The sequence below is a fragment of the Schistocerca gregaria genome, chromosome X (assembly GCF_023897955.1).
Source record: "Schistocerca gregaria isolate iqSchGreg1 chromosome X, iqSchGreg1.2, whole genome shotgun sequence".
Classification (NCBI taxonomy): Eukaryota; Metazoa; Arthropoda; class Insecta; order Orthoptera; family Acrididae; genus Schistocerca; species Schistocerca gregaria.
In genome coordinates, this window is record NC_064931.1 from 857,075,943 (window position 1) to 857,092,049 (window position 16,107).

At 45.9% G+C, this 16,107-nt stretch overlaps 1 protein-coding gene across 2 annotated transcripts in view; it reads right to left on the bottom strand.

Annotated features, from left to right (window-relative positions):
* Positions 1-2,251: 2,251 nt before the first annotated feature.
* LOC126298887 (homeobox protein engrailed-like ceh-16) overlaps positions 2,252-16,107 on the bottom strand; it is a 157,273-nt gene continuing 143,417 nt past the window's right edge. For both annotated transcript variants that reach the window (XM_049990421.1, XM_049990420.1), the window contains exon 5: positions 2,252-2,487. In XM_049990421.1, the coding sequence (XP_049846378.1) occupies positions 2,316-2,487 (172 nt within the window). In that variant the 3' untranslated portion in view covers positions 2,252-2,315. The remainder of the gene's footprint in view (positions 2,488-16,107) is intronic.

The following is a 16,107-nucleotide window of genomic DNA, read 5'->3' on the forward strand; positions in this document are numbered from 1 at the left end:
TCTTATGTTTCCCGCATACGTTGGTTAGTGTAAGAAGTGTTGCCTCGTCAATGCTGTCCGCTGTCCAAAGGGGAAGTGCACGTTCAAGCGAACCTTCACCAAGCTGAGCCGCAATCTGCTGAGTTTTCCTCCTGGTTCCGCTCTCATAAGGTCGCGTGGCTGCCTGTTTGTAGTTCGAGTCAGGTCTTACAGTCAAACAGGTAACAACTGCAACGTGGTCCAGCAAAGACGACACCCACATTTTACTTATCTATGCCGAGACGCACCACAATGCAGCTGGGGCCAGGAGGCTGTATTCATAACGTTTTCCAACATGACGTCTACCGTCTGCGCATGTTTTAGACGTCCAGGGATGCATTTAAGAACCGTCGGAGCTTTCTGGGTACAACGTGTCGTGGAAAGACAAATCCGCGACCCACACGATGTTGCCCGAAGCGTTATTGAGTATTTTGAGAACATCCCACGCACGGGAGCGTAGCTTAAATGAAAATAACGCCTTCTTACAATCTAGTATAAATGAAAGTGTTATCGTGCTAATGCATTTATTTTGCGGTATTGTTTATACCTGTAATAATAATAATAATAATAATAATAATAATAATAATAATAATACTGTTATGGCCAACATTATTATTATTACTATTATTATTATTGTTATTATTATAATTATTATTAAAGTCATTAGATCTCGCCGAGCAATACCAATTTCTCATCATAGTTAGGGCAAAGAAGAGCCGCAGCGGACCTGGGGATATCAAGATCTTCGATACAAAGGATTCTGGAGGAAAAAATGGCACCCATTTAAGCTGCACCTACACCAACAGCTATACGGAAATGAATTCCAAAATAGGGTATCGTTCTCCATATGTTTCGTAAATAAAGTAGACAAATTGAAGATGTTTTGAGCACCAACGGGTTTCCTACACGGTATTAGGCACTGTACTGTGCTTCTTTGTTTCCATATTTTTATCCAACCCCCGTAACTGTCCACTCATACTGATATTGTTAGGTCTTATGTCATAAACTCTGCCTTATAGTCTCCTTATGAAGTGCGATGAATGTCCCCTGTAAGCCTCAGTATTTCATATACCTGTACGCAATATCTATATTGGAATTCAAACAATTTCAGGATGCAGTTTACAAGGGGCGATCAAAAAGTTTCTTTTTGAGGGCGTTGGTGCAACGTATATCCAACGTAGCGCGACTACAGTGATTGCATGTAAGCACCGACATGTAGACAAGGGATTATTTTGGCATTAGTGTCTTTCCTAAGCGCGTGCGGTAAATGCGGAAACGTGAACTATGGTGACGTTATTACCAAATGCATCCAAACAGGACCAACGTGCTGTTATTCTTTTCTCGGCTGCCGAAGAACAAACCAAGGTAAGCATCTATCGGAAAATGAAGACTGTATACGGGCCAACATGTCTGCTGAAAATCACCGTTGAAGAGTGGTGCTCCAAGTTCCGTGCAGGTCGCAATTCTACACAAGAAGCCGGTCGATTTGGGACCCTGTTTTACCCATTATTGATTTCAATGTACCTGGTGTCTCCATCACTTGGGGACGTTACTGTGTAACACTGGAGAAATTACGACGTGCATTTGAGGCGAAATGTCTGGGAAAACGGCGAATGGGGTGCTGCTGCTTCATCATAACGTACGTCCCGATATCGCAAATGTCGTAACGCAGAAATTACGGCAACTGAAGTGGGAGATACTCAAACACAGGCCCTACAGTCTTGCCTTGAAGGCTGGACGATTCCTGTCGGACGGGGGCGTGCAGCAGGCATTTACAGACTTCTTCACGCAGCAAGGACGGTGTTTTATCAACCGGGTATCTTCAACCTGGTGCGTGGGATGATTGTGTCATTGTTCACGGGGATTTTGTCTACTTGACATATCTATTCTGGACTGTACAGCCTTCGAACGGGAACTTTTTGAGCCCCCATTATAAAACAATATCTTTTCAAACGGGATTTGAATGAAACCAGTAAATATAATTAACAAACACTGCATTACTGTAATCAACGATTTCGACCAGAAATGTAGTCTCAGTTTTCTGTTAGTATAGACCTCAAGTACCTTACATTGTTCATAAAAACACTAATTTTCTCAGTAAATTTGACTCATTCATTTTAATCCTGCTGCATGGGAAGCAGCAGTTGCGAAAGTCCGTTAAGGTTTCACTACTACTGAAGAAGAATCATCTGCCACAGACAAGGAGTGGGTAATTATTTACAAAAACTGTCTCTCGCTGGTACACGAATTTATTTCTAATTCTACAGTGATAGGTAAAAAAGAGTGTGAAGAGGCTGCTAGAAGGTGATCTGCGCTGAGCCGTGTTGCGCGGCGCCGAAGTGTGCCGGGTGCAGAAGCGGCGGAAAGCCATGCGTGGGCGGTGGGGGTGGCGGTGGTGGTGGCGGCGGCGGCGGTGGTGGCAGCGTCGCAGGCGTGGGCACTGGCGCACCCCCACACCAGTTGAAAAGCCTGCAATCACAACAAAACGGTCCTACAGAGTCCAGGTTACTTGGCTTAAGGTCTTCATGTAGGCCCTACTTCTCTTTCATTGTGAACTGTATGCAGGAATGATTGGCTGTGCAGTTCGAGATTGTAAAGTTAGTGATCTCCAAAACACTAAAACTCGATAATGTTGAGCAATCACGCGATGACCCACCCATTCTGCTTCTTCATGTCAGCGTTGATATATCTAGAAAAATAGGAATTGCTCCCGGAAGGAGAGACATAACACCTATTTTGCGACCACCGAAGAAGATAAAGGAGCTCCTGCGATCGGTTAAGGAGAGTCTCGACGCTAGGATACCTCGAATCGAGAACTTGAAAAGCCAACCATTTGTGAACTACTACTTACAAATAAACGCAGAATAATGTTTGATGAAACGAAAATCTTGTCCCAAATTCTACACACTGGGAAGAGCACTACAGTGTAGAACATTAGAGTACCAACGGGAAAATGTGAATATGTCAGCCACAGCTAAAGCAATTATACATAATTGTTAGTCAATCCATACAGTATCACAAGGTGTTTACATACATATGTTAAAACATTTAAAACAGAAAACGGAATGAGAAGTCCAATAGGTCGCAACTGATGTATTTTTTAAAGTTTATTAGAGACTTCCACAACTGATTTCGCAACTTTTAAATTGTATCTTCTGGTATACATCTGTACAGAATTTTTTCTAAAATTAATACTTTGATAATGGGGAAATAAAATTATCTGAGATTAGAGGGATTAGATTTGGTTTTGAATACATTATGGCAGTGAGCAGTGATCGATGTGTGACAAATATTTACTATCAAAAACAGTCTTGATCACAATTTATTTATTGCGGTGACAGGTTTCTACCACTACTGTGGTCATCTTCAGACCTACAAGTCGTATACAAAGCTTTAATTAGAGAGCTACATACATTAAAGAAAATACCTAAAGTTATAAAGCTATAAAACGATGAATTATCAATGAGTAAGAACCTCCTTCTGCTGGAGAATCACTACTGGATTAAACCAGTGCACGTCTTACTATATATAATGGAGGCTCCGCCCACTTCTGACAGAATGATGTCATTACTAACCAATGGATTATAGATCGAATAACAATGTAAAATTTCTTAGTTAAAAGAACATTGTCAAGAAAGAAAAATAACACACACTAAACTTAGTTTATTTAACAGCTATTGTCAATTAAAAAGCGTTAAAATATTTAAACATGTAGGATAAATGAACTTCGTTTTGCCATTACATGGGTTGCCCTCTCAAGGCAGACCTCGGAGTGTGCTATAAAGCGCGTCAGTGAAACTACCTCTTTCCTTTCGGCACTGATTCCCACACATTTCGCAATATGACGACATTTTTCAACCTTTGACCATGCTCTTTCTCCCCTCTCCTCCTCCCGTATACAGGGTAGAATCAGTAGGGATCATTGAAAACCATTCGACGAAATCTGAACGTGATCCGAAGCAGCAAAGATTGTTTACGCTTTTTCAGCCATCCTCTTTTGTACCCTCCAGTGGCGTGATCACGGAGGGGTGTAACACTGGCACACGAGTGACTAAAACGGCAAAGGGCACCTCTAAGACCCCAAGTTCGCCAACATCCTTAATGTCACATGCGGATTGTTTTTGGCACTTTAAAAAAGTACAGAGACAGCCATTTACTGATTTCCAGGCGGCTGTGTGATGGACAACCATTTCGACACACCTCAGCTGAGTGGAACTACGTAGCTGAACTAGTGTCTGTTGACCGTTCGCGATGTCTAAGGACTGTAGTATGCGATGCCTGTCACGCGGGTGCCTAAGATTCAAGGAATGGCTGTCACTGGACAGGGACATTTCTAAAATGCCCAACAATGGTGAATCGAAGGCACCGTGGGTGTTGCCGAACTGGGAGGTCTTAGAGGGCTCTCTCTACTGTTTTATGTGTCAATGTCGGCGCCCCCCCCCCCCCCCCCCACCTCCTCTCCTCTCCGTAATTCCGCCACAGAACGGAAAAGCAAGACTGAAAGACGTAAACACCGTTTGCTACTTTGGGTCCCGTTCAGATTTCGTCGAATGCTTTTGAACGGTCCTGCTGGCTCCACTCTGTATACAAGAGCAAAAATTGCGGTCACACTGCACTCCAAAGGGGTGTGATAACGTTCAGTGAGGTTGCAGGCGCACAATGTCCTTAGAGAAGGTTAAATTGTCCGGGGGGGGGGTAGAGGGATGTTGGTAGTGTGAAAAGCTGTCAAAAACTTCACCATGTTGGTCATCGCAATGCGAAATGTCGTGTTAGACAGGGAAGGGTGCGGCAGGGCGTGGTTGGCGCGCTGCGTTGCGATTTAATTCTAGATGGCCACCTACCTCAGTATAGCGTCCATTCACCCCCCGTTGCTTTGCATTCGTATGTACTATGTAGAGGATGAGAAAAGCAGCGTTGAAGAAAACCACCGCCCATACTTACGATTACAAAGTCCGCGTAACTCAAGTAACAAGATAAACCTGTAAATGTCTATTAGCAACGGGGAAAGTGGGAGCTTCCTCCCTTACTTGAAAATCTTTGTTTGTAGATACTGATTTTTTATTACGGCTCTTTGCATTTATAGTATCACCAAACCCACATTTACGTTGGTAGTACATCTACTACTAGCTCGTGCAGCTTATATCACACGTAAAATAGCCAGAAATGTGCTAAGTCCAACCCTAAATATTACGAGATTCACACAGGCAATACTCTGTTACAAAACGACTTCACATTCGGTCCTTTCTGTGGATTCTTCTAAAGATGCTCGCCAAAATGTTCGGTACATGCATAGGTAACACGCCACGCAAAATTATTCACAAAGGGCGATAGTTTCACAGGCTGTTTATTCTGCAACTGACGTTCCAAAACCTCACAAAACTTCACCGAAATGGCCGTAATTGCATCTGCAAGCACGGCTATATAAACAGAGCGCGATTTAACCGGCATTTCTTCGTCTTACAGATATTTTTTCGGACGCATTTAACATTTCCTTCTTGTCCGACAGTGACTCCACGACTGACTCAATGCCGTCGCTCTCAGAGCATATAACTCATTCAGTTACGCGGGAAAGACTTGTCTCTCATTGGTTGATCAAATAATCATTCAGTCAGATTAACCTTTCATGATCAATTTCGTGCGCAAACCGCTTTACTCCAATCAGCATTCGCAGATGCATCTACGTCATTTCTTATTGCAAAATTTCACAAAATGTTCCGCAAAACCAAACGAAACGAAAATCATAAGAAAATTATGCTTGAAATATACTTTAGAACTAAGTATCCTCTTACTGTCTTTCTGGCTGCCTTATTAAAAAAGCAAACGCTCCTAGACATACGTCATCTACCAGTTAGGGGGATTCATCGTTTTCAGATCATCCTGGTTACGTAAAACTTGCTAGTTACGGATGATTTTATACATTATAAAATTGAAATTTGACGTATGTCCTCACATACACACTCACACTCATGTACTCCCACCCTAGCACACAATATAAATATCAACTTTTAAACTATTATTTTCCTTACGAAAGCAAAATTATTAAAAGCTTAGAATTAAAATACTTTAAAAATAACTTGGGCGCACTGAGAGTACTGTTAGTATTTTCAAATGACAAAGAAACTTAAACTGTCATGATTCCTATCTGAATTTACTTTACTAAGTGTCGGTTAAGAACTGGTTTAATAGGTTTTTTATTTTTTCAAAGCTATTAAAGTTATCCGCATGAAAATTTTACACATTGTTCTTCTAAATTATAAAAGTTCCTTTACCAAATTTGAAAACAAACAGATCATATTTATCATAGTTATTTAGTTTCTTGGGTGAGATGAATAAGTGGTCTTAGTGCGCTCCACACAGAGCAGTTCTCACGGTCCGCACACCGCTGCAGATGGCATTATGACGCCAGCAGTCGACTACACAACGGCCGGGGCTGGAGGCGTCCAATACAGCTTGACCTAACGGAATAAAACTTACTGCAAAACTCTGCGGCAATGCAAATAGCTGCGACCTTACAAGGGGTAGCTCCGTTGACGCATTTTATGCCACCTTCCGAGTCCATTTGTTGTCGATTCTGAGCGGCGGCCTCTCTGAAAATTTGCCCTCGGGCGCCCATAACGGAAATGCGTGATTTCAACGCTGGGCGTCGCTGTTCTGACATTCATCGCAGAGGCGTCAAGAAAAGGAGTGAAATGTGGGTGAGAGGGGGTGAGACGATCTTCTAATCGTGTGACACGTCCGCGGTGGCGCTGGGCAAAACTGTGGCAACATTGCCGCACGGTTGGAGGCACCGTGTCACGGATTGCGCGGCCCCTCCCACCGGAGGTTCGATTCCTCCCTCCAGCTTGTGTGTGCATGTGTGTGTTATTCTTAGCGTAAGTTAGTTTAAGTAGTGTGTAAGTCTAGGGACCGATGACCTCAGCAGTTTGGTCCCTTAGGAATTCACACACATCTGAACATTTAATATGACACCATTACTCCACCTTACATCTCACATGAACTTATCAACTTTTTCGAGTGTGCCAACACCTTACTATTTGAAAGCATCGTCAGGTCCGATAGACGCAATATAATGTCAGTCTCTCAATTTCATGCCTTATAAAACACAATGAGTCTCTCCTGCATAACCTACTACACTGTTTTCCATTCGAGACAGGTTGCAACAGACAATTTTTTAGCCGCAACATGAAAGTAGCACCGAGAATACATATTTAATTATAACAGGAAGTGAACATCGTTGTGATACATCGCAGCAGATCAAAGTTCTGTGTAGCAAAGAGGTTCTTCTTGATAGAAGCTGTGCACTATGCTTGGATACCTCAATTGAAAGATCCTTTTGCGGGGGAAACAATCAGCGTTAGAGGCCTATCCACCTCGCAGTTGTAATCTGTCACCACAGCCCACACCTCGTTGCATTCCGGATTACTGCCAGAGGCGTCTCGAGTAATACTAGCAGTGCCATTTTTATATTAAATAAGTACGGGTACCTCTTTTAGCACAATATTGCCTCTTTATGTAAATGAATGGTGGAGGGGAGGGGGTTGGGGGAAGGAGGAAGAAAGGGAAGGAAAGAACCTACTCATATAAGCTGCATCGGAAGTTTTTGCGGAATCAGCGGCGAAGTGTGAAACCGTGTGCCGACCGGGACTGGAAGGCAGGATCTCCTGATTTCTTTATTAATCACAGCTTCCAATGTTTCACTTAAAAAAAAAGGAACAAACTTTATTCGCATTATCAGAGTATTATGAGGTACACTAAAGAAAATATCGAATAAAAAGAAACCTCTACCAAGAATCGAACACGGATCGCCGGTTTGATAGCAAGCAGTATAAACAAAAATTTTCATTCGTACAATCATAAATGCACCATAAAAGTTAACTTTTCCGGCGGGACCAACATTAGACACTACACTCGAACAAGCGTGCAATAGTCTTTATTAAAAAAGTGAAGGAGCAACGGTAAAAAACTGAAAGTTGATATTAACTCGAGTACAATCTGTGTTTTGGTCCGCGAGTAGACTAAGAGGAGGAGGTCGTTTGCATACGCATGACAAAGAAAAGTGTGCTCTCACATAGTGAGACCAGAAAGGTGTGTCGTCAGGCTCCCGAGGAGTGGCTCCATGGAGATAGTATAGAATAGTGTGGCAACTAAAGAAAATATCGAATAAAAAGAAACCTGTACCAAGAATCGAACAGGGATCGGCGGTTTGATATGAAGCAGTATAAAACAAAATATCTTCATTTGTACAATCATAAATGCACCGTAAAAGTCGCCCTTCCGGCGGAACCAACATTAGACACTACACTCGAACAAGCGTGCAAAAGCACTTATTAAAAAAGTGAGGGAGCAACGGTAAAAAACTGAAAGTTGATATCAAATCGAGTACAATCTCGAGCGGATCTGGATCTACGTATGTTGACTGGTCCCGCCACACAGCTATTGACCTGAATCAGGGATTCGTCGGTGCTTACAGGTGCCGGATGATAGCAATAAAAGTGGGGGGGGGGCAGAAAATCCATTTGGCCCATTGCAGGGAATAGGAAACGGTGCCACACCTTGTCTAATGCGCTATCAAAATCAATGGCAGCCACCTGGGGGCGGAGTCTGCACGCCGCTGCCAGCGCAATTAAATCGCGACATTCCACTGTGGCCGTTTTTGTATTAACTGAGCCACCCGGAGTTGGTCTGCTCTGGGGATCTTGCGACAAGGCGAAGCCACGAGCCTTGTAAAAATTTTATAGTCCGCGTTAAGCAGAGTTAGGGGACGGTAATGTGCTGTTGTCGGTCCTGATGTCGGTTTGTGGATTGATACAACAATTCCCGAGACAAATGCTAGTGGTACGGCGTTGTCCGTCGTCAACAGTTCGTGAAACATTGTCGTCCACCGCGACGCAATCAGCGCAAGGAAGGCGCGATAAAGTTCTGTCGGCAATTCGTTAACGTCAGGTGATTTACAGAAAGCACCTTTGATGTTTGCATCGTTGACCTCGTCACAGTAATCTGCTCCGTCAGCTTGCCTGTCTCGTCGCTGGCGAGGGCGAGTGTGGCGTATGGTAATACAACCTACTCAGCACGGTTGTTGGTAGGCTCCCTCTGGTACATTGTGCGGCGGCAGTAGTCTACTAGGCATGGACGGTTTCGACCTGACAATTACGCCCTGGGCGCGACAGGTATGGACCTCGGTGATGAGTTGCCGTCGTCGTTTCCCATCGGACGCTGTGTGATGCATGATGGGGCGTTCCCGTTCGGCTGTATCTTGACGTCTGGTCCTCACCACCGTCCCCTGCAGCCTACGGCTTGTCAAAGTCACGACTTGTGCCTTAATTCTGCTGCGTTACCTCTGGGTTTCAGGGGTTGGCGGCTGGGCGTCCAGGTCGCGTAGAACGGCGTGGAAACTAGTCGGTAGTGTATCGGCGCCAGACAGCTATTTCTATGTCGTACTAAATCGAGGTATGTCAGTTGCAGTTTTGGCACAGTGTAGCCACCAAGTTAAGGTTGTGCACCACTTAGGCAAGCGACGTTCACAGGTGGCTCGTGTCTCGGTAACGCGTTGAAGACATTCGGGATCGCAGAGTTGGGAGACAAACTTCCACGGTGCAGGACTGCGCCAGACCACTTGTTGTGGGAGGAGAATATTGCAGATGTAGGCACAGTAGTGCGACAAGGCCAAGGGCCAAAGTTCTACATCTTGGAGTGCACATATTAGTTCCCCAGAGACATAAATACTGTGGGAGGGACCCGTTTCCAGGTGCGTCGCCGTGCCGCAGTGCCACGGAGCAACAGATCACGGACGACAAGGCACAGTTCTTGAAAGATGTTGTAATGGGGCATTTGATCCAATTAACATCACACCTCAACGAGTAATGCTCATAGCTTCCACGAATTTCTGAGTAGGAATGTGTTCTGTCGTGTCTGCAGGTGGAGCCGTCCCCATGACGGTGATTGCGATGCCTCTGGCGGACGGAAGGTATGTGACATCAGCTACCGGAATGCTGATCGCTGTTATTCGGTACGGGGACTCGGTCAGAGAGGGGCGAGGCACCGGCGAGCGGTGCGGTACGTCACCTGACGGCGCTGCCGTCGGCGTAACTAGGTGCTCGACTGCGTCACCATCGAGTGGTTCGGATCACAGTCGACGTAACTAGGTGTTCGACTGCGTCACCATCGAGTGGTTCGGATCACAGTCGACGTAACAAGGTGTTCGACTGCGTCACCATCGAGTGGTTCGGATCACAGTCGACGTAACTAGGTGTTCGACTGCGTCACCATCGAGTGGTTCGGATCACAGTCGACGTAACTAGGTGTTCGACTGCGTCACCATCGAGTGGTTCGGATCACAGTCGACGTAACTAGGTGTTCGACTGCGTCACCATCGAGTGGTTCGGATCACAGTCGACGTAACTAGGTGTTCGACTGCATCACCATTGAGTGGTTCGGATCACAGTCGACGTAACTAGGTGTTCGACTGCATCACCATCGAGTGGTTCGGATCACAGTCGACGTAACTAGGTGTTCGACTGCGTCACCATCGAGTGGTTAAGATCACAGTCGACGTAACTAGGTGTTCGACTGCGTCACCATCGAGTGGTTCGGATCACAGTCGACGTAACTAGGTGTTCGACTGCGTCACCATCGAGTGGTTCGGATCACAGTCGACGTAACTAGGTGTTCGACTGCATCACCATTGAGTGGTTCGGATCACAGTCGACGTAACTAGGTGTTCGACTGCATCACCATCGAGTGGTTCGGATCACAGTCGACGTAACTAGGTGTTCGACTGCGTCACCATCGAGTGGTTAAGATCACAGTCGACGTAACTAGGTGTTCGACTGCGTCACCATCGAGTGGTTCGGATCACAGTCGACGTAACTAGGTGTTCGACTGCATCACCATCGAGTGGTTCGGATCACAGTCGACGTAACTAGGTGTTCGACTGCATCACCATCGAGTGGTTCGGATCACAGTCGACGTAACTAGGTGTTCGACTGCGTCACCATCGAGTGGTTCGGATCACAGTCGACGTAACTAGGTGTTCGACTGCGTCACCATCGAGTGGTTCGAATCACAGTCGACGCAGTCACTCCACGCCATCGAGGGTGCTCTTATTGTGGCTTTCGTCTGATCCACCACGTCCGTAGCAGTGGGAGACGTATCGGCACCAGTCGTAACGGTGGAGTCCATCGGTTCAGGTGCACCTGGTTGAGCCAGCAGAGTAGGTACCAGCGCAGTTGGATGCGGCGCCGAGTCGTCAATCTCCGCGGCCTCTTCAGGTCGGACGGCCTGTGGAGCCTCTGGAGGAAGGTGAGTTGTGTCGTACGATGCCTCCTCTTGAACCTTCGAGCGTTGTTCGTGTATCCGTCCCTCTGCGTCGTAGGACGATCCGGGAGGAACGCCGTCGCGGGGAGATAAGCGACGTGACATCCATATCATCGGCCGGGAGGGGATCGGTATTCGTCGCTGCTGGTAGTGGCGCCGGAGTCGCATCAGGTTGTGAGCGTGACGTTCGACCCCTGCGTTATCAGTGGCAGCTCGAAGGGACACTGGTGTGTGGCCCTGCTGGCGACTGACGATGGGAGGAGAAGAGACCGCCGATGCGTAGGTGGTCGATAAAATCGTCGTCAGAGTCGGAGGCGTCACGGTAGGGGCCGGTAATTGGGTGAAGCACCGCAAAAGACACCGTGACCTTAGATGGCATTCTTTGCCGCACTCGGGACGGATCTCGAGTTCGCCGTCGTATATAACGACAGCGCGGCACCCGTCGATATGTAGATAAGACGGCATGTGGCAACGGAGATCGATGGTGATCTGTCGTACACTGTTAAGAACGGGGTACGTTTGGAATTGCACGCAGCCTTCGGCAGTGTGTGCACGTAGGCAGCTGCATTAACCACTGCGCCACCTGGGCACAATGTGTAACGGCTCCGCTACATGGCTTGACACAATAATTTTACACTCAGAACATACCTGGGTGCCCTTCCGACACTCAGGCAACAACAGTATGAGATATATTATTCGAAATTATGTTTCATTATCACTCTTAGTATAGTCTGCAAGTGTAAATGAGGGTGGTCTGCTGACGTATGCGTGGTTATCTGCTGTGGGTTCTGTGAATGTGGGGATGCAGTTTAGCCAACCATTGTATTAAGTAGAATGCGACTGCACTGGACCAGAGAGACATAGCTTCCCCGCGCGCTATCAGGCCCCGTTAGGTTGGCAAATAGCCGCTGTGCAGACTCTGAGCCCTTCCGGCCACCGTGTGTGGACCCCGGACGGGGGGAGCCGGTTAGGCATTCCCTGCTGAAACTCTGGTGAGTACAGACGCTCTGCGTGATGGCTCCTCTACATCTACATGTACATCCATACTCCGCAAGCCACCTGACGGTGTGTGGCGGAGGGTACTTTGAGTACCTCTATCGGTTCTCCCTTCTATTCCAGTCTCGTATTGTTCGTGGAAAGAAGGATTGTTGGTATGCCTCTGAGTGGGCTCTATCTCTCTGATTTTATCCTCATGGTCTCTTCGCGAGATATATGTAGGAGGGAGCAATATACTGCTTGCCTCCTCGGTGAAGGTATGTTCTCGAAACTTCAACAAAAGTACGTACCGAGCTACTGAGCATCTCTCCTGCAGAGTCTTCCACTGCAGTTTATCTATCATCTCCGTAACACTTTCGCGGTTACTAAATGATCCTGTAACGAAGCGCACTGCTCTCCGTTGAATCTTCTCTATCTCTTCTATCAACCCTATCTGGTACGGATCCCACACTGCTGAGCAGTATTCAACCAGTGGGCGAACAAGCGTACTTTAACCTACTTTCTTTGTTTTCGGATTGTATTTCCATAGGATTCTTCCAATGAATCTCAGTCTGGCATCTGCTTTACCGACGGTCGACTTTATATGATCATTCCATTTTAAATCAGTCCTAATGCCTACTCCCAGATAGTTTATGGAATTAACTGCTTCCAGTTGCTAACCTGCTATATTGTAGCTAAATGATATGGGATCTTTCTTTCTATGTATTCGCAGCACATTACACTTGTCTACATTGAGATTCAATTGCCATTCCCTGCACCATGAGTCAATTCGCTGCAGATCGTCCTGTATTTCAGTACAATTTTCCATTGTTACAACCTCTCGATATACCACAGCATCATCCGCAAAAAGCCTCAGTGAACTTCCGATGTCATGCACAAGGTCCTATAATCCTCTTATAGTCATCTTAGGACATATAGTCAGGTTACGTAAAATTGCTATTTTTGTTTTGGTATCACTGATGGCGGGCCAGCATTTCATGTAACCGTACTATTAAGTAAAGTGAGTGATCAAGGAGTATTTTTCCTGATTTTTATTAAATAAATGTTGTTGGTATATAAAATTCTTAACTTGGTATCTCACAGCAACGCCATATTCCCGTTACCATTCCAATTAAGTTATTCAAACTTACAACTTAAAGTTAACCGATAATCAGAAATGTTGTGTAGTAATGTTTTCTCTTGCAAATGGTCGTAGGCGTCTTTCATTAAATTTCCAGAGGTGCCATTTTCAAATTGAGGATGCCTGCCAAGGCTTTACGGAAAGCAAGTAACATACATAATGGTAAACCTTTAGCCTAGGATCTCGTTCATATTAGGAACCCTTTTGTGATGCTGTGAGATTGCTAGGATGTGCTAATAAATGATTAAACTTCCACAGGTGTTACAATTCCAGTTTGTGAATAATCAGCTTTGCAAATACTACGTTGCATATACCGCCTCGCCTTGTGGCTTTATTTGTGTGATTTTGGGGGCCATTTTCTTTGTGTGTTATACTCATGTATTTTGGGGAATGTTAAAGTACATTGAGTGTGACAGACATTAAATGTGCGAGGCCGCGTGTGACGACTGTGCTAGGTTGCGTGTAATCACAGCTTGCGTTAGGCTGCGAAAAATAATCCGTCGGGATTCGCGTAGTAAAGGTAGGAAATTTGCTTTTCCGTCACCGAAGCCGTATTAATTACGTACTTCGTGCGAAAGTGTGATCCCAGTATCCAAAAGTGGAGACACGTGGTCGCTCGAGGAGCGGTGTGAGGGTGAATAGGTCAGGTGCAGAGGAAGTAGGTAGCCGCGGAGAGAGAGGAGACAATCAACGGCAATATCCCAGATTTCAGTTGCGCTGCGGCAATGCTGAACTCAAAAAATGTGCAGGCTACCTCCCCGACTGATAGCGGGATTTCGGACCCAAGCGCGAGCGCGGACGAAACCGAGATAATAGCGAGCAGACAAAGCACGTCGGCTAACACAGATTCGAATAACGTGTGGGTGGACGTATTGGTGAGAGTGATGTAAGAAAGTATGGCGAAACAGGAAGAAAGTATACTCAAAACTAGAGGACTTTATGGGAGGAGTAGACACGGAATTAAACTCAAAATTTGAGGACATCATGACTGGAGTAAGTGCGAGATTTGAAGAGAATAAGGCGCTACTTGAAGAGGTTCGAAAGGACGTTGTAGACGAGGTCACCGAAAAATTTGAAGTAGTAGGTAGTAGATTAAGCGCTGTCGAGAAAAAATAGAAAAGGGTTCAGTCGAAATGAGAACAAGTGGAGAAATATTAGAAAAGGGACTCCAAACATTAACAGAAAGATGTAACAGTGAAAAGAAAAAGGTGATCAAACGTATAAAAAAAATGGTGCAAATGGCTCTGAGTACTATGCGACTTAACTTCTGAGGTCATCAGCCGCCTAGAACTTAGAACTAATTAAACCTAACTAACCCTAAGGACATCACACACAACCATGCCCGAGGCAGGATTCGAACCTGCGACCGTAGCGGTTGCTCGGCTCCAGACTGTAGCGCCTAGAACCGCACGGCAACTCCGGCCGGCGATCAAACGTATAAAATCCGTCGGTGCAACTCAGGAAAGAGTAGATACAAGCACTAGGGCAATCGTGGAACTTGAGGGAAAAGTAGATGCGGTAAGAATGCAGAATAGGGAGGAAATAAAGAAGGTGAAGGAAGAGTTAGAAAAATTCGCGGAAAAGGTTGCAGATATTACAATATCGGAGAGAAGCGAGAATGCTCCTTTGCTGAATGCAATAGATAATGAAGAAATCACATTATTAAGAAGGTTTCACGAAGGCCAATGAGAGGTCAACAGGCGACAACGCGATGCTACAAACGAGGTATGCGAACGCGTGGCTCACGTGGAGAATTTTCTCGCGTGCGGAACTGAAAAGGGAGACCACGTGCGCAAAGGCGCACAACACAGTAGCGAGGGATGAGATTTCGGACATGAGGAGGACTACGAAGACACTAGCGAGCGTAGGGATTTAGCGAAATGTCGGGAAGGACACTGATGCCCGTGCGTAGGTTCCTACAGGAGGGAAGCGGAAGGGTTTGACTACAAACACTTTCACTCTGTGCGAAAATTCGAAGTCTTCCGCAACTCGGCCAACGGAGTACACCCACGTGCTTGGCTTGAACAATACCAGTTCTGCCTACCACCCAATTGGCCGGATGAATAAAAACGGAATTTATGTGTGGGCATCTCGAGGCCGAACCAGCTGTGGCGCGCACGTGAACGACGTGGCGGTGCGCGAGTTTCAGCGCCAGTTTCTCTCCGCCTATTGGTCCGAGGCGGCGCAAGACCGGGTAAAGCATTAGATAATGATGTTACCAAATTTAAACCAATCTGGTTTTGCGAGTCCAGCTCGACTGTTCGATCACATGATGCAGAACAACCACAACCCTTAAGCCGTTGGCACACGGACCGTGCATCCGAACGTTGAGCGTTGAGGGTGCCGAGTTTCTGACGTCATAGCGTGGAGTCTTTCAGCACATGCACAGCAATATCTAGCATGTCAGATATTCTCAGCGTGCTTCTGAGCGTTGACCAATCACATGGCACAACGCCATCTACGTCACATGCACGCCATCTCCTTTCAGTACAGAGTTGAGAGGTGCCATATTGGAATTCAGTTCAAGCCTATACGTATAGATGCCGTTTCTGAGCCACAGTAAATTGAGAATCACTCGAAAACCCCTTGATTAACTGTGTGTTTCGTTGCAATAAAATAATGAGAAACGTCATATTCGTGGCAAAGGAATTATTGTAACT